The following is a 21,264-nucleotide window of genomic DNA, read 5'->3' on the forward strand; positions in this document are numbered from 1 at the left end:
CCGCAGAGTAAACTACCAAAAATACTGAAATTGCGACGAGCCTACTGCAATGTAATTGTCGGGATGAACCTGCTGAACAGTGATGTATTTATTACCACGATAAAATTGCGGCAATAATATTATTGCGACAAAATTTCACGCTGAAAATACTGCGATAAAATTCCAGCCATGAGATTACCACGATGCAACTGCAGCCATGAAATTGTCATAATGAAATAGATAATGACAACTTTTCTTAACATGTTTTTGTGCAAATTTATAAAAACGGGTTCGGGAAAGCTTGTGGCCGTTGGTAAAGAATGTGTGCGACTGACACCTGCAAATGGGTTGTGTTTTTTTATAATCTATAAGTTTCATTTAGATCAGGGGTCGGCAACCTTTTTTGCACTGCGGACCGTTTTTGAAACTAAAATTTTATCGCGGACCGGTCTTCAAAAAACTACAAATATTTAGCAAGAAAAACGCTTAAATTAGTTTATCATCCCCGGAATACATAGGCAAAATGTTTCATAGCATTTATCTTGAAAAATTATACGGCCCGGTAGCAAACTCCTCACGGACCGGTAGCGGGCCGCGGACCGGCGGTTGCCGACCAGTGATTTAGATGTTATTTATGACCAAGTATTGCTCATCCAGCAGTTTTATTGTAAACAATCGACGTTTCGACGTCCTATACAAGACGCCTTCATCAGGATAATGACATAACTTGCAAGACAGAAATCTTGTATAGGACGTCGAAACGTCGATTGTTTACAATAAAACTGCTGGATGAGCAATACTTGGTCATACATTATGCCTGGCAGCAATAGCTTATTTTAGATGTTATTTGTTAAAAAAAAAGAAAAAAATATGTTATTTGTTACCAAAAGAAGCTTAATACATTTTTGAAAGAACAATTTTTTGTTGTGTGTTTGGCCTGCTGCAAAGCCATGAAATATAACATAAAGTTTGTCAACCAAATTAAAAGATTCGGGAACCTGTGTCACAAATTTGAGTCCAGGTTGCAATTTTTCCCAAGGCGCACATGGTTGATTAGTAAACTTGAGCGGCAACAAACGTCATTTTCAAAGCACACACAGGATTCTTGGTGTTAGTGGTGACATGGTTTGTCAAAGACAGTTGGTTTTGGAAGTAGGGCTGACTTATTTTAATTAGATTATCTCATAGTTTTGCCAACATTGCTCAAACAGTTGGAAATTAACTTGGTCAGTTACTTATATATAAGTTATAAGTTCTATATTTTACTTTTATGTGCAGTTAACATTGAATCCTGACTTTAAATGGTAAAAGACTTACTTACGTATGATTGTTGTATTTGAATTGTTGCATCCCCATGTACCATGCAATAGGTTGTTGTCATCTTGGTCTTTGAAGACAGAAACAGTTCAGCATCTTGTACTAACATAAGCTTGAAGTGAAGTCAGATAACTCTTTGCTGGGACAAGTGCTTGCTGACTTTTATGACGTGACAGTGTAACTGTAAATGCTGTAAGATGTTAGGTTTCACCAAAAATAGAATTGCTTTCAGAACTGGTTGGATTTTTTAGCTGTATTGACATTCAAGAAGTTTAAAGATGTGTGGCTAAATGTAAGTATTTCAGCTGTATAAGATCACGTTTTTACGTACAACACATCTTTTTGTTGAATTTAGGCTTTAAATAAAAATTAAATTTTACATTTTGACTGCAAACTATGGTACCAAACGGAAATAGGATATTCTCTGTTTAAATGGTTTAATGAATCAAGAAAGAATAAACGACTGATGTAAATTGATGTTTGTAGGATAAAAAGTAAAAACAATGAACGCAAGTTGATGGGTGATGGCTTCCAATGAATCAAGTTAATGCACCACAAAAACAAACGAACATTGAAGAGCAATGTTTCTCTTCGGAGATTTATGGTATTTCACACAACAATCATTTTGCATCACCTGAATACCCGTCAAATGATTCCTGAGACAGTTTCAGTCGATGGCAGTGGGTTGTTACGTTTTCAGGTATAGTCTGATGCGTGATGACACATGATTGACCAAACAAACCTAAATCCTCTGACAAATTAGGCAAATTTTAAAATACCCTCGTTCTCTTATTGACTATAGAACTAGATCGCCGGTTTGTTTCAAATGTAGAATACTTGAAACGTTTTCCTCTATCTTATTGCAACGACTGCTAAACAATAAAAGATACGGCGAAACAAACTTAGCAGCTTAAATGTTTTTCAAGATAAACTCTTAATTATAATTGATCAAATTTATATTTGTCTTTAGTGAAATAATATTGCTTCCAGCGTGAAAATGGTGGCGTAAATGCAATGACTGTTATTGCTATCGTGGCCGAATTAACTCAATTATAGGAACTCAAGACTAGTGATGCACCGACGTTTCGGTTGGTCGAAACATTTCGGCCGAATCCTTGGTTTACCAATGTTTCGGTTTCGGCCCGAACTTTCTTGAAAATTCGGCCGAAACCGAACTTTTTTATTGCATGGAATTAAGGCCTTAAATTTCATTTTCGCTCATTCGAAACATCATAAATTAACTGTTTGTTGTATCTAAAAAAATACGAGCCACGTTGTTTGCAAAATATTTGATGTTTAGTAAAGCTTACGCATTGTGAACGTGATTTTAGTGTGTCAAAATTGAGTTCACTCGCACCAACAACACAAGGTTCAATTGAAAACATCAATAAGAAAGGGGATTTTAGGTTCGGCCTGATTCGACCGAAATTATTCGGCTTCATGGCCGAATATTCGGTTTCGGCCCGAACTTTTTTAGGCGGGTTCGGTGCATCACTTCTCAAGACTGCACTGTAGAAAACGCCTAAATACACATTTTATGACATCATATTAACATCTGTTGGTTTGTCACAGTTCCGCGAGAATTGACGTGCGAGTCATTTTGCCCGGGACCCTTGGACTTCTCAAGTAAGTAAAAAACAAACAGCGGAGAGCAAATTTCAACAATGCAAACATTTGCTTGACATCTTACCTACGAAGTGTGACGTCATTTCTGCAGACTAAAAGGTTGCGAGGTTGTCAAGTTGACAAATAATGGTTTTACCAATTTCAACATTACATGAGACAACATATGTACCAGATCCCACGATACTAATATAAGTCAAAGGCAAACACGGGGAAACTTTTACGTAGACTTATGGGGATATAAATTTCATTAACTTCGGAAAGTGGCGAGGAATCAAACCTGCTAAAACAAAATGATGAAGACTTCGGTGTTTATTGTATCGCTGTTTGTCGTTGCTGCAAAAGCAGGTAGTTTTAATTTTCAAAACAGTTTTTACCAAATGTTATATCTTACGATTATATTACAAACTGAATATACAGGGCTTTTGCTTTTTTCAGAAACGGGCTTGATTCTTGCCTGACTTCACATTCTATATCCGTTGTAATTTTGAAAGTATAAATTACCTAGCTTAAGTAGCTTCTTGCTTTATAAGCTAATGTACAGCTGCCCCGAACGTCTTGTCGAGACCATTGTCCATTGTTGTCCATTGCGTATGTCTTCTTTAATATAAGCTTGTCAAGCAAGGTTTCGGCCTAACGAAACGATTAGGGTTTCGGCCGGGGTCCAGGCATATCGTGTCGGGTTCGGGCCCGCTTTAAAACTCTGTTGTCACTGTTTACACCAGTGGTTCTCAACCTTTTGTGAACCGTGGCCCCCTAAAGGAAAATTTTGGGCTTGGGCCCTGGTTGAGAACCGCTGGTTTACACAATGCAACAAGCCTACGACAAGTTAACAACTTGACACAAATATTATATTTGAGGACCAGTTTCAGCAGCCAAAAACGAAGTGAAGGAGTCATCCCTTCTAGTTAAGATATATGCCCTAACAAGCATTTATTTTTTTAGCCAGAAACAGCTCATGCAAAGACATTCTTGATAATTCCGTAACCCGTCCTCCAAGTGGGATCTACACATTGGAAGATTCTCGTGGATTCCAATATCAAACGTATTGTGATATGCTTACAAACATGGGAGGCTGGACCCTGATTGCTTCAGTGCATGAAAACAACGCCCAAGATAACGGAAGATGTACAAGAGGTGACAGATGGTCAAGTGAGCAAGGGGCATCGTCTTTGCAACCTCGAGCCGAAAACTGGATGAACCAAAACACATTTGGAAATGTGATTTCGGCAACCGCTGATGATTTTAAGAGTCCTGGCTACTTTGATATTAAAGCAAAGAATCTAATGATTTGGCAGGTAGAATAAAATTATTTTTTATTAAGGTATCTTATGAAGTCACGGCGTTAATTTGTCTCGAGGCCATGAAATAAAACTTATGATGTGATATAAGCGGTGGTGGGATTCACTCGGTTCGCACCGGTTCTATAGAACCGTCTCACGAAATTTTTTGAGATCAGCTAACCGGTTAGCATTACTGGTTACTGTCAATGGCATTTTTGTAACAGAACCGGCTGAAAAATATGTCTTTTGTGATAGAACCGACTGACAAAAAAATTGAATCCCACCACTGGATATAAGTTTATGTGACATATACAGTAAAGCAAATTTTGTTTGTCTAACTTTACAAGTTGTTAATCATGACATTACAAAACTTAAAAAAATGTTTTTACGCCCACTATATTTCCAATACCAAATAGGTGGACATGTTGTCAAAAAGAACGTCAAAAGCTACTTTTGGGTCACAAGAAATAAAAGCTTACCCTAAACATATGTTTACAGTGCCCCAATTATGTAAAATCCAACCATATATTTCTTTACAAGTTAAGCTAAAGATGTAATTGTTGCTGTTTTTAAAGGTACTTGCCACATATATATTGAGTAAATTTCTATAGGTGGACATTTGAGCGATATTTGATTGTCCTCGTAGGACAACTTGCTTTGTGTCTAAAATGAGGACGTATGTCCTCTAAAAAGAGGTCTAATGGTAGGCCTATACCACATTTATTCGTTGGTTGTTATTTTTATGTGTCTGTCATGTTCTACAACAACTCTGTTAAGTTTATAGAGCTCTTCTGGCAAATGTATTTTTATTCCTACGTTTCGACGTCCTATACAGGTCGTCTTCATCAGGGTGTATAACACTAAATGCGACTAGTACAGTGCACGATAAACAAAGTAAACAAAAGTATAAAACGCAAGCACGTCACAACGCAACGAAACTCTGTTAGTCAACTTTGAGAAACCTAGCCGTTGTTGTAACTATTAGGTTCCCAATGACACACCACTGGAGGACTGGAGACCGGCGTCATACATGAGATATAGAACCGAATCAGACTTCTTTGATTATTTCAACGGAAACTTGTTTCAAATGTACAAGTATTTCTTTCCTATTGTATCAAATCAGTACTCTTGGCCAGCCGACAACGGCCCACAAATACCTGTGGTGTTTGACGAAGGCAATGGTGGCGATCTGGTCAGCCATTTTGGTCCTAGCGTACAACAGGACTTAACGCCGGGATATATTCAAGTAAGGAGTTGTTATTGTGGCACTTAAGGTCGGGTGAAACTAGCAAGAGTTTCAAGACTTTAGCAAGACTTTATTTCGCCAAGAACGATTTTACTTTACTAAGCCTAATCTTAGGATGTTATAAGGGTAAATATTCAACTAGTATTGCCTGACGCTATGTTTATTTAACTATTTGTTGACCGTAAAAAATCGTTTCTGTGACTAAACTTACCAATTAAAAAAACAACATTATTTTCTTAATATTTGTCGTTAGATATCACTAATCATCTAAAAGAGAAATGTAAACTTTTCTCTTCAAAGATTGTTTTGACATGGTAACATTTCTAGTTTCGTGCTCTGAACACCTATCTTGACGCATTCGCTATATGTCCTGGTGTGAAATTGAGCGAATCTTCTGCTTATGGTGCTCCGCACGCCTGCTTTGGTTCGACCGGAGACAATGCCGGTACCAAATACTGTGGAGACTTTGCTGGTTGGACTTACAGTGGTTATGGAACTCACACTGATTGGAGCGTCGACAAATATTTGATCGAAACCACGTTTCTGTTGTTTTATCGCTAGGCTTGTAAATTTTGAAATGGGTTAAAACGATAATTTCTAAACCACGTGGTGCAAATTATTATAATCTCTATGGGTGACAATGAACACAAGTTAAAGAAAAACAATTTAAACTATTTTTAACTGAGCTTGTACCATGAATCTCAAGTTGTGATCTTAATAATAATGGTGCATAACGTTTTATTTGGTACCATCTAAATTTCATGTTAAATGGTTGTGGGCGCGATAAAGTTACAAAAAGCTTACTGTGATGTTGGACCTGTTTTCCAGTTGATTAGACAATAAACGTAAATTAAAAAAGAAATACAAGTGAAAATATTTTGCCGGTAGAGTATTTTAATTTTGGAAATAGTCCAAAACAAAACAATTCTTGTTTAAAGGACAACACGAAACAAAACACACAAAAAAAACAAGAAGAACACACTGTTTGCAACACAACATAGATAAACATCAAAAAGCTGATACACCCTCGCCATCAGTAATCACCCATCCGTGACCGAATTGAGAGTGGTTACGTCATAAAAGGTTGTGTGATGTCACAGAAAGAAATGCGCTTGCAGCGGCGGATTAGAACAGGGCTTCCTGTAAAAAACCACAACAATATGTAATAGACGAGAACAAAATCACCTATACGTTTAGTCTTCAAATTTGCATGAAAGTTCAAAAAATAAAGAAGGGATGCAACAGCTGGTTGCATATATCAAAGAGTTTGCAACAAGAAAAGAATTCGACTATAACAGCGTTTCTCAACCGGTTTTTAAGTGGCTATAGACCTATAGTCGAAAATGTTAAAAAAATAGTTTTTGTGTATAATCTGTTGCTGCCAGGCATATTATCAACTTTATGGAGCTTACCTGGCAATTGTATTACTAATATATGTCACCATGATTCTTTTGAAACGCAATTAAATGCACACACAAACGCAAACAGATAAAGAATAACGCCTTTCTTACTTGTTTAAGGCAACAAAGCCTGTTCACCAGAGGCGCTCGCAAGCGGTCTCTTAACCTCAGCAACCGGTGACAGTCGGATCCAAACCCGACCGTTTTGTGATGTGAAGCTTAACTATTTCCTCCGCACAAGTCGGGTGAATCCCCACCGTGCTTGCTAGTTTGTCACGTGATACACCGCACCTGTATCATGTAATAATGGGTCTTTATGTGTTCTTAGGCGTTTGAACTTATAGCACACCATGCTGACAAAATGTAAAGCTTAACACCAAATGAGTGTTACACTTTTGCATAAGGAAGTGAGTTTTGTATAACCTGTGAAGCTTTCGCGTTAAACGTGGGTTTTAATTGGATTAGGTGAAAAGTGTATGTGCTGTCGCATTTAATCAGGAATACAACTGAAAGTTTGGCATTTGTCTGAGAAAGCGTTCAACAAGTTAAAGCAGACAGGACGGGGAATAATCACGAACACGAATAGACACATTAACACTGATATTCCTTGTGGCGTTTCAAGTAAACATAGACGCCGTCGAGGTAAATGCTACCATCTACAAAGATTTGTGGTAACTTCTGACAGAAACCTTTTCGCAAATACACATTGTGGACTTTCAAAACTTTGACACAATTTTATGTGGCTGGGAATTTGATGTGGAACACTACTAAATGTTATGCAGGATATCTGATGGACTAAAACCGGCTCCAACCTGGATTGCTTTTAAAGATTCAAATCAAGTTACAAACGAACATGAGCAAAATTGTACCAAGGGGTATAATTTTAAGCTTAATATATTTCAAAAAAGGGTCAGTTGTTACTAAAAGGTCCGGTACCACAGGCTCAAACCAATGAAGCTTTTTTAAAGAAAATGATTTGAAAATTGTCCACGTACCTCATAGCCACAGCAAACCCTTGCATAACTTCCCCAGCATTTGGGCCTAAAAAGTGAAGGCCGATAACCGGTTTGCTACCATCCCGAAACGACACCATTTTGATGTAACACTGCTCGTGGTTTTGTTCAGGTAAAGCGTATTCCAAAGGCTTGTAAAAAGCGTGATAGACCTGTTGAAAAAATGTAAAGGAAAATAGTAAAAAACATCGTTCGTTGAGAAAATATTTACGAGCCTTTTTCTACAGTTTTTACGTACGTTCAACGACGAGAAACACATGTTCGATATTTTACCGTAAACAAAACATACAGACCTATACAAAAATAAACAAAATTACGAGTTTCTTAGGAGACCTACACAGCACGTTTCGAAAATGTTTAAGATGTTGAAGAAATGTTGAACTTATACAGTTAAATTTAAGCCATACCTCCACATTGCTATTTCCGTACTTGGCGATCGCGTCTTCTTCACTCAAACCAACACAACTATACTCGAGTGGTGTGAACACAGTGGTAGGCACATTTTCATAATCAGTTAGTTTATTGGAGTCAGAAAAGAGACGTCGAGCCAAGAGTTTTCCGGCTTTAATAGCGACAGGGGTCAATTCTGGTCGACCCTGCAGACAAAAAATGATTAGAATTGGGTCGCTTTATGTCGAAAATATTGTAGCTGTCTAAATCTTTTGTTCGTTGTTAAGAAAAACAATGTCCCTTGGGAGATAAAAAGATCTGTATTTATTCCATTATTTTTAATTTTATCTCAATCATATCTTTAAGGAAACTTTAAGCAAATCACATAAACCTCACCAGTAATAAGTAAGTGTCTACATGGTATTAAAAAAATAGGTAATATAAACATAGGATTAGAGATCAGAGGTCACTGAGTTTATTACTTAGTCTGACTTGTACAATAAATGTTTCTGCAATAATGTACTCACAAATGCTACATCACCAATGGCATAAACATTATGGATGTTTGTCCGTTCCTCATCATCTACAATTATCTTGCCTGATTTTTCATCCACTTGAACTTCTGCCTGATCCAGGTCAAGGCTAGAGGTGACAGGGTCCCTTCCTGAAAATTTACCCTTGTAAACTTACCTATTGCCAACAAAACAAATAAATAAACTTACCTATTGCCAACAAAACAGTATCATAGCGATCAAAACTTGTTTCACCAGAACCAAGAGTTTCAGATTCAACTGACAAAATGCCATCGTCCAGTTTGGTTATTGATTTAGGAATTTGTGACCACTGAATTTTCATCTTTTCAGCAGCCATGTGATCAGTTATGAGATGCGCAATTTGCTAAATCATAAACTTTATTCAGAAATGTTGCCTGAATTTTGAAAGAAAAATACTTTTTACCTGGTCAAAACCTCTGAGGGGTATAGACCTGATCATTAGTGTTGTGTTAAAACCCAAACCATGCAGAAACCCAGCACATTCCAATCCTACATCTTTTGTAGTTGGGAGTATGTTAAGGTTTTTAGGTATAGCTTAGTTTCATGTTCTTTGTTGCTTTAGTTTTTACACTAATTTGCTTCCTAAATTTTAGTGTAATGTTGCTTTTAAAAAGGAAAATTAAAACAAATTTGTTTACACAAGTAGAAAGGATACAACTGCTTCCAACAACTAGCCTTAAAACAAACAAAAAACTTATTTAATTTTCAGTAAAGCAAAAAGCAACAACAGTATTTACGTTTTTCCTGGAGGCTTTTGTTGCCAAAAAATATCATCACTCGATATGCAGTGTTCTTCAGCCCCAGGGATCTGTTAATAAGATCATTGCCCTTACTGTAGTAAAATAAAACATCCATTTTCTTACATTGGGATATCTTGGTCTTCCACCAACTGCTAAGACAATGTTGTCACCAAATATTATTGTCTTTTTGCCTTTTTTGTTCACAGCCTGAATTGTATTTTTGTCAACAAATGAACCTTTGCCATTAATATATGTAATGTTTCTGCAATAAAACAATAGGCTTAAATACAAATAAATATCGTAGCTCATAGTAAGAAACTTTACTTTTCGGTAAGTTGAACTTTGTGTCCCCAGTTTAAACTTCTAATGTACATTTGGACAGCAGAAGATAGTGTTGTCCTTAAACATAAACAGCAGTTGCTTAAATATATTTTTAGGGTATGACTATATTCAAAAAATAACACGCCAAGTTTGTATTTTTACATTCCTTAAATCTTCCTGTACTTAAATAAATGGTTCATACCAGCTTGATGTAAATCTTACCAGTCATGTTCAGGCAAAACATCAGACTTCCAACCATAGCTTTTAGCATTAGCAAACTGGTGCCGCATCAAAGCTGCCTGGTGCATAAGTTTTTTTGGAATACAACCAACATTAACACATGTTCCTCCAATATCCCACCGAGTTCCTAATAATGTTAAGTTTATTTCTCCACAATCAACGAGTTAGAACTAACTGCTCTTTATTGGGATGTTATGATGTGCAAAATAGTAAAAGGCACAGTTAGTAAATAGCTAAACTTGCTTGTTATGTAGTAGGGACTTAAATCTTTGAGGTTGGCACAATATAAAATTGCTAGTACATCACAAACAGCCAGTCTGCAGAGTATGGCAACTGCATGCGCAATTTTTTTTTTAAACAAAATTTTTTGCACGCAAACTTTTGGGGTTTGCACGAGTAAATTTTGCACCAAAGACGTCTAATTGGGCTGTTATGACCTCTTTTACTTGATTTGCGCCTGCTGAAATTGGTCTTGCACGCAAACTTATGGGTCGTGCAGGCGCGCACGCGGTACATATAAGTCTTGCACACGCGAGATCTTGTCGGGAACTGCCATGTTCTGCAGACTGGACAAACAGTCCATGACAAAATATTCAAGAAAATAACACAGCAGTTTAACACAGCAAGAAGTTTTAACAGCATATTACACATTTGGGGATATCTTAAAAATAATTTTAACCCATTTACAAAAGCACACTTGAAATCATGTTTAAGCACATATTTAGTACAAACCTTGTGGGCTTGGAGTAACATAGTCCAATACTGCCACATTCTTTCCTAAATCTGCTGCTTCCTTTGCACATGCCAACCCTCCAGAACCACCACCCACAACGATTAAATCATACTTGTTAACAGTCACTGAAAAAAACCAAATTTGTTTTAGTTGTTGTTATTTGTAACAATAAATTGCTTATGCAAATGTTTTCTTTACGTAAATCAGTACTTTAATGCTGTCTGCTGTAAATGTTACTCAGCATCCCATATTTTGTTACAATTATTAAATGGTGAGAATATTAGGGAAACATTTTAAGTAGTCAGAATTGTTTTGTTATTAAAAACAACAAAAACCGTAGGCTACCTTTCGAAACGAATCGTCGGTTGCCATGACAAAGAACTGTTTTCTGTAGGAGCAACGAAGTTCTCAGAAAACGCATGCTTCTCCAGCAGGCACGCCTTTGACTTGAAACAAAAATTTACTAAACTGTAAACTTGGATACAATTTGCATGACTTTGCACATGACTAAGCACGTTTCTACCGATGGAGGGGAACTACCGTTGTTGTTCGGTGCGCTTTTAATAGAGATCAAACAAATCTTTGTCTCCTTTTTTCATCCTAAATTCTAAAGCAGTGGTTCTCAACTGGTGGTCCATGGACCACTAGTGGTCCATGACGACTTTTTGGGTGGTCCACAGGACATCCACTAAATTAAGTGATAAACTAGAGATGATTGCATATTACACGTTGAAAGAGTATTAAATTGTTAGCTGTTAATAATTATATCTCACTTCTTGAACATCGGTTCAAAAATTATGTTTTAAGCTCAAATGGTTGTTTCGTATGCCTACCTCAAACTTGCTCAAAAATGAAATGGTCCATGATATTATTTTTACTAGTTCGGTGGTCCATGGCCTGAAACGAGTTGAGAACCACTGTTCTAAAGTCTAAACATTATTTCAAATGTTTGAAGCGGCATTTGATCGTGTTCCAATAAAATAGGTAAAAATTGCCAAAAGTTAATTTGGAAAACAATCCTAAAAATAGGAAGCACAGCTAAAGGCCCGTTTACACTGTGCTTAGCGGCGCCTAACCTAACCTAACCTGGCGACCCCTTCCGTTTACACTGCGATTTTCGGCGCGTACCTAAGTGTACTAAATAACATACCCGACTTCATTTTTAGCTCACAGCAACTATCGATGACCAAAATTCATCACATAAATTCATTGTTACCTATTTTAGATTCGAAAAAGTTTTTTATGAATCTAAATTAAATGATATTTTGTTAGTAAACATGATTTTGCATCTCGATAATCATACAGGATTGTTTAGTATGTTGTTGTACAGATTTATGGCATGTTTATCTCACTTTAATGTTTTTATAGCATGTAGTCCCCTGTACTGGGTAGAATGTACATTTTAAATGCACTTAATTACCATGCTTGAACACAAAAAACACAACATACAATCATAACAATGTAATAAATAATTAAATTTGAGGTAAATAACGCACCATCATTCATTTTCGGCAAATGAACCAACTTTTTTCAATTACAAACCCGCAAGCAGCGTGAACACAAACCGTTTTCGCAGGTTCAAGCAGCTTGATACGCAGAAAAACGCTCGGTAGGCGATCGCTCGCTTATTTCTACGAGACTTGAGCGCCCGAAGTCAGTCAAGCGTGAAACCAGACAGAAAAAATGAAACAAACAAACTTACGCAGGTTTGAGCGAGCGCGTTACGCATAGTGTAAACGGGCCTTAATTGTTGGCGTTTCACGTTTTTGTGCTCCAGGTATCAAAAGCAATTTACGGCTCTTCGCCTCGGTGCCTGCAACCAAACACAGCGGTGGATAATACCTACAGTTCCTTGGTATAGTAGTGTTGTGGTTTAGGTTTTAGCGGGTTTTAGCGGGTCTTTACTGCTCTTTTTTCGCACAGTTTGAAGCCTAATGCAGTTTGAAGCCTAATTTTAAAAACTACTACAGCTTTTCAGTTTTAACTAGTTTTCATACACGCATTGTTTGCATAGAATTTTGTATTTTGCGTTGGTCGTTTTATAACAGAAACGGCAAAATATGATAACCGCCAGTTGATCAGTTTTCCGTTTCGCTCAGCAGAGCCTCAATATTTTCGTCCATCTCATTGTCTGCATCCTCTGTAAAACAATGTTAATCGTTATACCCAGAGGTGGGATTGAGCCAGTTCGCACCGGTTCTATAAAACCGTCACACGAAATTTTATGAGACTAGCGAACCGGTTAGCATATTACTGGTTACTGTCACTAGATTTTTGCGTTTTATCTGAATTTTTGATATCCGGGTGAAAAATATGCCTATACCTGAAAGCTACTCTCTATTTTTTTAAAGTATTCGGCCAATTGTTCGGTTTAGTGCTTATGCGATTTTCTTCTGTGACTTTAAAGGAAAAAAAGTTACCTTGTCTTTGAAGTTCCTCTTCTAGATCGCGGAGTTTTTCTTCATCCCTTAAAGATTAAAAGAAAATGACTTTAGGTATCTACTTGTACTTGTAAAATCAGCGTTACAAATACTATTTAATCAATATACTTACGAAAACTTACACCATGTGCTCTTGGTCAATTTTTTACTTTTCGTTGGCGATGAAAAAGAGACTTTACACTTTTCATAATATGGGTAAAATTTTTGTGATTAACTGAAGCTATTCGCAATTTCGTAATACCAGCTTGCGTTCGCAATTTAAAGTTTTTCTTTAAACCATTAGAGGCTCAAAGCACCGTGTTACAACGTTCGAAGTTTGACTGATTTTAGCAACAACTAGCTAATATCAATGCTTACCAGTTGCTAACTTTCTGAGCCCATTCCCCGACATGTCCAGCAACTTGTGAAACTGTTCCGGCGATTTTCTTCAGTCTGCCAAAGAAACTTCGACGACGTTGGCCTCCGGCAGCCCCAGCGCCAGTGGAAGATCGACGCCTGCCCCAGGAATCGACGCCACACGACAGTAGAACAGAACATACAAGAGCAAGCAGAAAAATTTTGCCCATCTTTTCAAGCAAAGTTAAGTAGTTTGTTTTTACCTATTTTAAAACTAAGGTTATAACGATTAATACTCGAAGACGGCTTGTAATTTCAATGCCTACATGGTTGACTGCAGTAAGCTAACTGCAAACACGTTTTAAATACTTTGGGGATGCTAAAACAAAGCACTTTGGTGCAGTGCTTGTATTGCATCAAACATAAACGTGTTGCTTCATTTTTCAAACAACAATGTTTTCCGAAGCAAAGTTTGGCATTTTTTATTTACACCACGACTGGTGGTATCTGAAGCATGCAATACAAGCACTGCAAAGCAAAGAGCATTCAGTTGCTTGATTCTTAACCATCCTTGTGCTTAGTCAACAACCTTTTTAAGTTGTGACTGATGCCTTATAGCCTTCCAGCTGTTTATATAGGCAGCTTTAATGCAAATTTGCTTACAGCTTTTCCTGACAAAAATCCATATTTTAAGGTGTTGTATAGGTTCCGGATTTTGGTAAAAGCAAATGGTCGTTGTTGGTTTGATTGTTCTTGCATAATGAGGCTATTGTTTCATGATTAAGAAGAATGTTTACACAAAACTGACAACAAAGCAGCCAATGTAGGCAAATTTCGTGACACAATTTTGCCGGTGATCTCTTTGTTTGTGAATCCAAATTTGTGAACAAAGGTATGCTATATGATAAACTATACTGTAACAAGTGTTTTTGTATGCATACCATATGTGCATTGTATCACTTAAAATGGAAATGTTGTCTTACTGGGTCATTTTTAACCTTTTTACTTCACCTTTCACGTTTAAAATATTTCAAAAGGAAGCACTTGCCAACAAACGTAAACTGAGGTGTTGTGTATCAAGTTCGTACTCCCCAGCTAACTTCGCATAATGCTTTAGGATTCCTGCCTAAGTTTCCCTTATAATACAAATCAGCCGTCATCTGTCGGTATGTTGCAAACTTTGTCTGAAGTAGGTTCTGACATGAGCGCCTTAACTGTAAAAAAAATGCATTTACCTCATAACTTGCTAACCAGCAGACATTTGTTTTACCTTTTCATAAATTGTGAAAACCAGGGCTAATCCCTTGTTGTTAAAATTATAAAGATTGGAAAGACATATGAGCAGGCACCACAATAGGGCAGTGTGACCGGTGCGACGCACACCCATAACAGTCTTAAAGTAGGGTTGTCATATTTTATAAAACACAATCCCTGAGAAAATTTACCTCAGTTGCGTTAACCCAGTGGTTCTCATACTTTTCGTTATTTTCTCTAACGGCCCCTTTGCCATTATTTCGAGGACTCGCGGTCCTTAAGCCTGAATGTGTATTTCAGAAAAACGAAAGTTGATTGTAGGAATTTACCTAGTTATGCAAAATTGCGCATAACAATGATCCAAATATGACATCACAGACAAGACAAAAACATTAGAATTGTGCGCAAACAATTGCATTTTTGTTAGTTGTCATGCAATAAAGCCTATTGTTTAGCAATGGAGAAGGTCGATTCTCATTTTCACTTTGATCTTATTCAGTTGCACAAACTGACGCCAAATAATAATACAGAATTACTTCCACATTTTCTCGGACCCCAGTTTGAGAACCGCTACGTTAATTTTCGCGGACCCATGCACTTTGAGAACCGCTACGTTTTTGCGATCCAAACACTTCTATTCGGGGATAAATTTAGAATATTCGGAAGCAACGCGGACGGCGACAAGAGAAAATGGTAAATATCCTTGCCAATTAACTTTTGCGTAGGCTTCTTTTTAGTTAAGTTTTTAAGGCTAATAAGGCTCACTACTCTTACTATCCTTCAAACAATAAGCACATATTACAGGGGTGGCCAACCTTTACTACTCTAAAAACCAATCGGATAAATTTCACACAGAACAAAAACACGGGGAGCCACGAAGACCTCCTTAAATTTGAAATAAAATGCCACCGTAAAATCGTTTTTTTTTTGTCTCACGACATTCGACTTTTGTTGTTAGTTAGTACCTTGTATATTAGGTTCACAGTTAAAGCAAATAAAATTTTCTACGTTTCCACGTAGCATTGAACGCTGTGTTCTTCAGACGCGGATTTTTAGACAACTGGTAACAAACAGGTATTGTTACGCGCGCACACACACTACAAAACGAAACAGTAACCTTGTGCGTTAACATGTGCGCCGTCACTTTACATCGTTGCGTTTCATGGTAAAGAGCAGGGGTCGATATCGAACAAAATATTGCAAGATTAAATGTTCATTTGTGCCATTAGCTACATTAAAAAGCACTATTGTAATTAATAACAAACAGATATACAGTGTAGCAAAGTGAAAGTCAACTGTGCTTTATTGCTTTGTGTGGAAACAATGCCCTAAAATTACGTAACAATGTATGAAATATGACGCAACAATCGCAATTGCTGATTCTAAAAATGAGCCAGTTCGATTATCTTGTGAAAATGTGACATATACCACTAATAAAAAATTGATTGTATTATGTAAACTTTCTAGTCAAAACTGGTATTCCGCCAGAGTAAAACACAGAACTTCTAAAAAGTTACTTCGCGGGCCGCACAAAAACCCTTTGCGGGCCGCATGGGGCCCGCGGGCCGCGTGTTTGAGACCCCTGGTATAGAGTATAGACGCTGTTGCAGCTAACTAAACTTTCTTCGTTGGTACATTAATTTCATGGTGCATATATATATTTTTCTTAAATTCCTGACTTTAAGTACATTTTAACTTTTCTCCCTGACGCAGATTTAAACACTAAATTCCCTGACAGGGAAAATCCTGACGTATGCCAACCCTAGTCTTAAGGGGCTGGATATCAAAACTGAAATGGCCAATTACGTGTCAACTCTTGCTGTTTCGATCAGGCTGAAAAGCGTTGGTGTAGTTGTCCAGCTTATCATTTTGGTTGTCTCTTTTGACGCAAATTAAGGCCAATGATTCAAGACCCACGCTTTCTTGCAGCATTTTCATTTTTTAACCTATCACAACGATTTCCTAAAATGGGGTCTGCTAAGCAATTTCGGTGTCAAAGCCGACCGAATAAGCATAATTTTTGTGAAAATTATTTCTTCTGTTGAGCAATGCTCTCAAAATACAGTGTTTCAGTGCGTTCTCCCTTAATAACTTCCAACACAAGTAACGAAACAAGTCAATCGCTTGCGCTCAGCTCTATCAATATCTAGTGTGGTATATATTATTTTGTTTAAAATATTGGTATGTTAAGCCTCATAAGGCCCCTTTGCAATAGTTTATTTTGCAAATGTAAAGTCCATGCAGAGAAAGAAGGTCACCCTTTTAGCTTGAAAATAACTGTATTGTCCACTCTAGAATCCAGACTACTCTAAAGCGCATTGTGGGTCAATTTGTAAACCTATTTGCAAACCAATTTTTTCTCAAAAATCTAAAATAACCTTTATTGCATTTAAAACTGACTCTGCTCTTTTATGCATTATCCACAGAAAGTTCACGCAGCATGTTCAACTTATTTTTAAATTTATTGATGAGCAACATTGGAACAATTTCACGAAATACGGTTGTCACTTGTTCCTGCACTCGAACAGCTAAACTCTATTCATTCTTGAAGTTGATCTAAGATCTGATTTAGGATTTCATTGTCAACCACGTCGAAATCTACAAAATATAAGGTAAGATTTAATAGTTTTGCAATGAAAATATTCGATCTCGTGCATTACCTTTGTTATTGGTGGCAAGCAACAGTTGTTTTAACTGTTCTACGTCGCTTAACTCTTCATCTCCTCTGCGTCTTGGCCTTATTGGTCCAGCAGGTCTTGGACCACGAGTGCCCCTCGGGGGTCCTGGTCGGTACCCAGGCGGTGGAGGTCCCCTAGGGGGTTGTGGGACACCTTGCTGATAACCTGGGGGTGGTGGGCCGAGTTGAGGACATCCTTGAGGAGGGGGTCCGCCTCTTTGGGTTCGTGGCCCTCTGGGGCGTTGCTGGACGCTGCGACGGCGCCGACTCCAGAAAGCCTCAGTGTCGCCAATGAGTAGGAATGCAGAAACGAAAAGGATTAATGGAGTGATGTTCATCTGCAAAATTAAAAGCTTAAAAGAAAGGTAGTACGAACGTATATCAAGTATTTTAAATCGTGAACATAACGTTTCTGAAATAACATTGTAATCTTTACACCTCACATTTGAGTAAATAACAAAAGTTAAGAAGTTATGAGGTTTAGATTTTATTGTGGAATGCCACGTACATAAACCGCAATTCGTCAACTAGTAACTTTTTATGATCAACATACCTTGGTAAGTGTTTTATTCCGTAGTTAGTTGACGAATGGTTAAACGGAATCAGCAAGTCAGTTTTATACCCACTCTGATTGTTGTCCGCATTTGGCTCTAAGAATTAATTTTCTTGCATGCATACAGTTTCCGTGACTGTCTTAAAGTAGACCATTGTTTCTTAAGTGTATTTAAATTATGATTTGAATTTATTGTATAATTTTGTGTGCGGAAGCTTGCAGTATGGCGATTATGGTGGCCGCCAAGATTTACTTTATGTGAAAATTCACAAAAATAAGCAAAAACTTCTAGGTTGCACCAGCAACTCTTGCGCGAGAAATGCAATTGAAAATTTACTACCGTTAACTGCTGCTATAACCGTTGTTGAATCTGTAACGTCGTTTACGACAGGGGTGTCAAACTCGTGGGGTTCGGGGGGGCACATTGCAGTTTGGAAATTATGCCGAGGGCCGCATGTGATTTTTCATCTACTTTTATACACTTAAACAACCTTTTCGCTACGACGGCCGCATTGCAGATCCTTATTTTACCAACAGGCGCCAATTATCTGCTGGTTTTTGTTTCAAAATTACAGATGTAAAGAAAAAGGTTTATATCATATATATATATACCATCTATTCATTGACGCCCCAATGCCCACATTAATTTCCAACTTAATGTACAGATTGAGCTGCACAATGTGAATATCAGTTTTAACTATTTATTACGTCATAATCTTTATTGTACGCTTTTCGTAGCTGTTTTTTCGCATTGTTTGCGCACAATAGGCCTACAAAAAGTCTGGCGCATATGGCTGCTAGGCTGGTAATGCTCTTTTCAGTACCACAAAAATCTGTTTAGGGCAGTTTGAAAATCAAAAGTTTTGGCAAAGGAGTTTTAATTACATCACCGCCGCCAGAACATTTAGTTTAATGCGGTCGTAGGGCCGCAGGTTGTACATTCTTGACTGAAACTATGAGGAACGGTTTAATTAGTATCATTTCTTTTCATAACATATGAATTTGTATTTATAAATTGAATTTAGGTAAAAGTATGTTTAAATAATAGCTTTCACTTTGAAAAGTAAGAAATATTTAGTATAATTAGATAATATTCTGACAAAATACTAAAATTTTTGTTGACTGTTTGTGGGCCGCATGCGGCCCGCGGGCCGCGAGTTTGACAGACCTGGACTTTACGACATGTTACCAAGCATTTTGATATTGTTTGTTTTTCTCCCAAGCGACGTTTTGTGTTTCAGGTATCAGTTAATAATTATGTGCTAAAACCAATTAAACCCGTACAGCATCGTTTCGTTCACTGCAGACAAATAAACATATATAACGTACGACTTCGCGTCAGGACATGTACTATTATGGATTTGGGCTAATTGTTATTTTAACTGCTGAATATTCGGTTTCGTTCCAACCTAATTTATCCGATTCTGTGCATCAATAATGTAAAGATAAGCATGTTTTGCCAATTGGCTACATGCTGTGCTAAAGCAAATTTTCACTTCTTTTTTAAATTAATAACTGATTTACAGCGTTTAAAAGGCAAAAAAGGCCGAAACAAGCAAAGGGCATTCAATTAAAGCAATTAGATTTAATCAAAACAATTGTTATTTAATCGTCAAATCATTCTGTTTATACCTCCTGAGTCGCAAATACTGGACTCTATTTGACTCGTACATTCCACTGTCAATGGATTTGAGACAATCGCAAATAAGTAGTGTGGTTATAAATGGTAACGCTTATACTTGCTATGTAAATCTTAGGGATCTGGCTGTGAAAGCTTTTTTTAAGCAGAAATATGTAAATAGGGCATGATTGGCGATGATAGCACATTTACATGTATGCGCTGACAAAAAGGTAAATAGTTAACTTACACAATGATTTGATGTTTTCGCTGATAGATGTTGTATTATGCGCAAGTTTAAAACAATGGTCGATTTTGCATAGCAGAGTTGAGAGAAGGCATAACTTAAACAAGCTACAGTAGTGACAACAATATCGTCTATTGTTTTAAACCTAAATTTAAATTGGTTGCCGCTTATAACTGCATTGATAAATGTACTTTGATTCATTACTGAAGTTGAACATAGATAACCTAGCAGTATGGCAAATTGGACTTTGTTGTTTTGTGTTTTTTCTTTGATCTGCTTCCAAACATCAGAAGCCTTTATTGCTCATGCGATCAAAGGTATTGCCCACTTGGTATCGAAATGGTAAGACTTGGTTCTTATTTTGTATTAGTTTAGCTTTAATGGCTTCATTTAAACTTTGCCCATTGTACTGGTTGTGAAATCACTGTGCACACTATAATTGTTAGGCACGCACTAAATTCGTCGATTTTTGTAACAGGGATAAACGGAATCTTCGTGCACTTCAAGCATTAATGGATATGGAAGGTACAGTTTTTTTCATAACAGACTCTAATAAAGTTATCATTGTTTTTCCAGCCTTTGTTATGACATGTTATGGTTCGATCGGTTGTAAGTTTTAGATCATTGCATTTCGGTGTTAGCGAATTGAACCATTGGACTCTGCAGAACTTATTTGTTTTTCTATATTTATTATAATCTGAACAACCTACAATGGATAGCATTGTGTACTTTAAGCACTGTATGCCCTTATATGTCGTTTGAGGGTTTCCTCGATTTTGACACAGACTTGTTGTCAACAAGACGATTGTGTATAATGGCATTTTGACTAGTACTTTTCACATTTGTCTGTTACAGATGCTGACAGGGACCTGGCAAGAGAGATGGCTGATTTGATGGATTCCGTCGATAAAAGTTACGACGAGAACGAAGAAGAGTATAATCATTAAAACTACCTAAATTTGTGTTGTTGCACAATACATACGATTTAGAGCAAGTCCTCGATTGTTTATTTCAGCTCGATTTTAATAAACATGTCGTCTAACTATGAAAGAACTGATTAATTTAACTTGAAAATGAAACTCTTGCTTGCGAAACAAAATGATTTTTCCACCTATTCAAAAACACAACATATGTTTTCCAATCACAATCTCAACATCACGGGGTCCAAGCGAAAACTGCCTCTAATCTAAAAGGGAGTAAGGTAGTTAAAAAGTCACATTATCTCGCTGTCCAATCACAACTGTTAACGAACTCTGCGTCGATTAGACAGGAAAGTGTAACGGTACTTGAAACGTGTGA

The 21,264-nt window shown here is 37.2% G+C and overlaps 2 protein-coding genes and 1 long non-coding RNA gene across 3 annotated transcripts; 2 read left to right on the forward strand and 1 right to left on the reverse strand.

Moving 5' to 3' along the window:
• The first annotated feature begins 1,477 nt into the window (after positions 1–1,477).
• LOC145213980 (intelectin-1-like) lies at positions 1,478–6,288 on the forward strand. Its single transcript, XM_080082398.1, has 6 exons — positions 1,478–1,588; positions 1,783–1,996; positions 2,869–3,267; positions 3,865–4,217; positions 5,188–5,448; positions 5,776–6,288. The coding sequence occupies exons 3-6, from the start codon at positions 3,213–3,215 to the stop codon at positions 6,007–6,009; spliced, it is 903 nt and encodes a 300-aa protein (XP_079938524.1). The 5' UTR covers positions 1,478–1,588; positions 1,783–1,996; positions 2,869–3,212; the 3' UTR covers positions 6,010–6,288.
• A 72-nt stretch (positions 6,289–6,360) lies between these two features.
• On the reverse strand, positions 6,361–12,490 carry LOC145213979 (thioredoxin reductase 2, mitochondrial-like). The gene is made up of 15 exons (XM_080082397.1): positions 12,336–12,490; positions 11,185–11,285; positions 10,839–10,964; positions 10,089–10,233; positions 9,870–9,944; positions 9,669–9,807; positions 9,543–9,613; positions 9,461–9,480; positions 9,209–9,300; positions 8,974–9,148; positions 8,779–8,915; positions 8,269–8,457; positions 7,844–8,013; positions 6,960–7,139; positions 6,361–6,588 (listed from the first exon to the last, which is right to left on the reverse strand). The coding sequence occupies exons 2-14, from the start codon at positions 11,258–11,260 to the stop codon at positions 7,016–7,018; spliced, it is 1,539 nt and encodes a 512-aa protein (XP_079938523.1). The 5' UTR covers positions 11,261–11,285; positions 12,336–12,490; the 3' UTR covers positions 6,361–6,588; positions 6,960–7,015.
• Positions 12,491–19,381: 6,891 nt separating this feature from the next.
• On the forward strand, positions 19,382–20,959 carry LOC145214634 (uncharacterized). The gene is made up of 3 exons (XR_013857089.1): positions 19,382–20,307; positions 20,444–20,490; positions 20,821–20,959. It is a non-coding gene; the product is annotated as an uncharacterized LOC145214634 (long non-coding RNA).
• The last annotated feature ends 305 nt before the right edge of the window (positions 20,960–21,264 follow it).

The sequence above is a fragment of the Phallusia mammillata genome, chromosome 2 (genome assembly GCF_965637545.1).
Source record: "Phallusia mammillata chromosome 2, kaPhaMamm4.hap1.1, whole genome shotgun sequence".
Taxonomy (NCBI): domain Eukaryota; kingdom Metazoa; phylum Chordata; class Ascidiacea; order Phlebobranchia; family Ascidiidae; genus Phallusia; species Phallusia mammillata.

Bases quoted from the DNA above. Each gene is read 5' to 3' on its own strand.
- LOC145213980 (XM_080082398.1), top strand. From the start codon at position 3,213: ATGATGAAGACTTCGGTGTTTATTGTATCGCTGTTTGTCGTTGCTGCA. The intron at 3,268-3,864 runs GTAGTTTTAATT...TTATTTTTTTAG, and splicing joins TGTCGTTGCTGCAAAAGCAG to CCAGAAACAGCTCATGCAAA. The intron at 4,218-5,187 runs GTAGAATAAAAT...TGTAACTATTAG, and splicing joins AGAATCTAATGATTTGGCAG to GTTCCCAATGACACACCACT.
- LOC145213979 (XM_080082397.1), bottom strand. From the start codon at position 11,260: ATGCGTTTTCTGAGAACTTCGTTGCTCCTACAGAAAACAGTTCTTTGT. The intron at 9,481-9,542 runs GTAAATACTGTT...GTTTGTTTTAAG, and splicing joins CAAAAGCCTCCAGGAAAAAC to GCTAGTTGTTGGAAGCAGTT. The intron at 9,301-9,460 runs GTATCCTTTCTA...CAACTACAAAAG, and splicing joins GCTAGTTGTTGGAAGCAGTT to ATGTAGGATTGGAATGTGCT.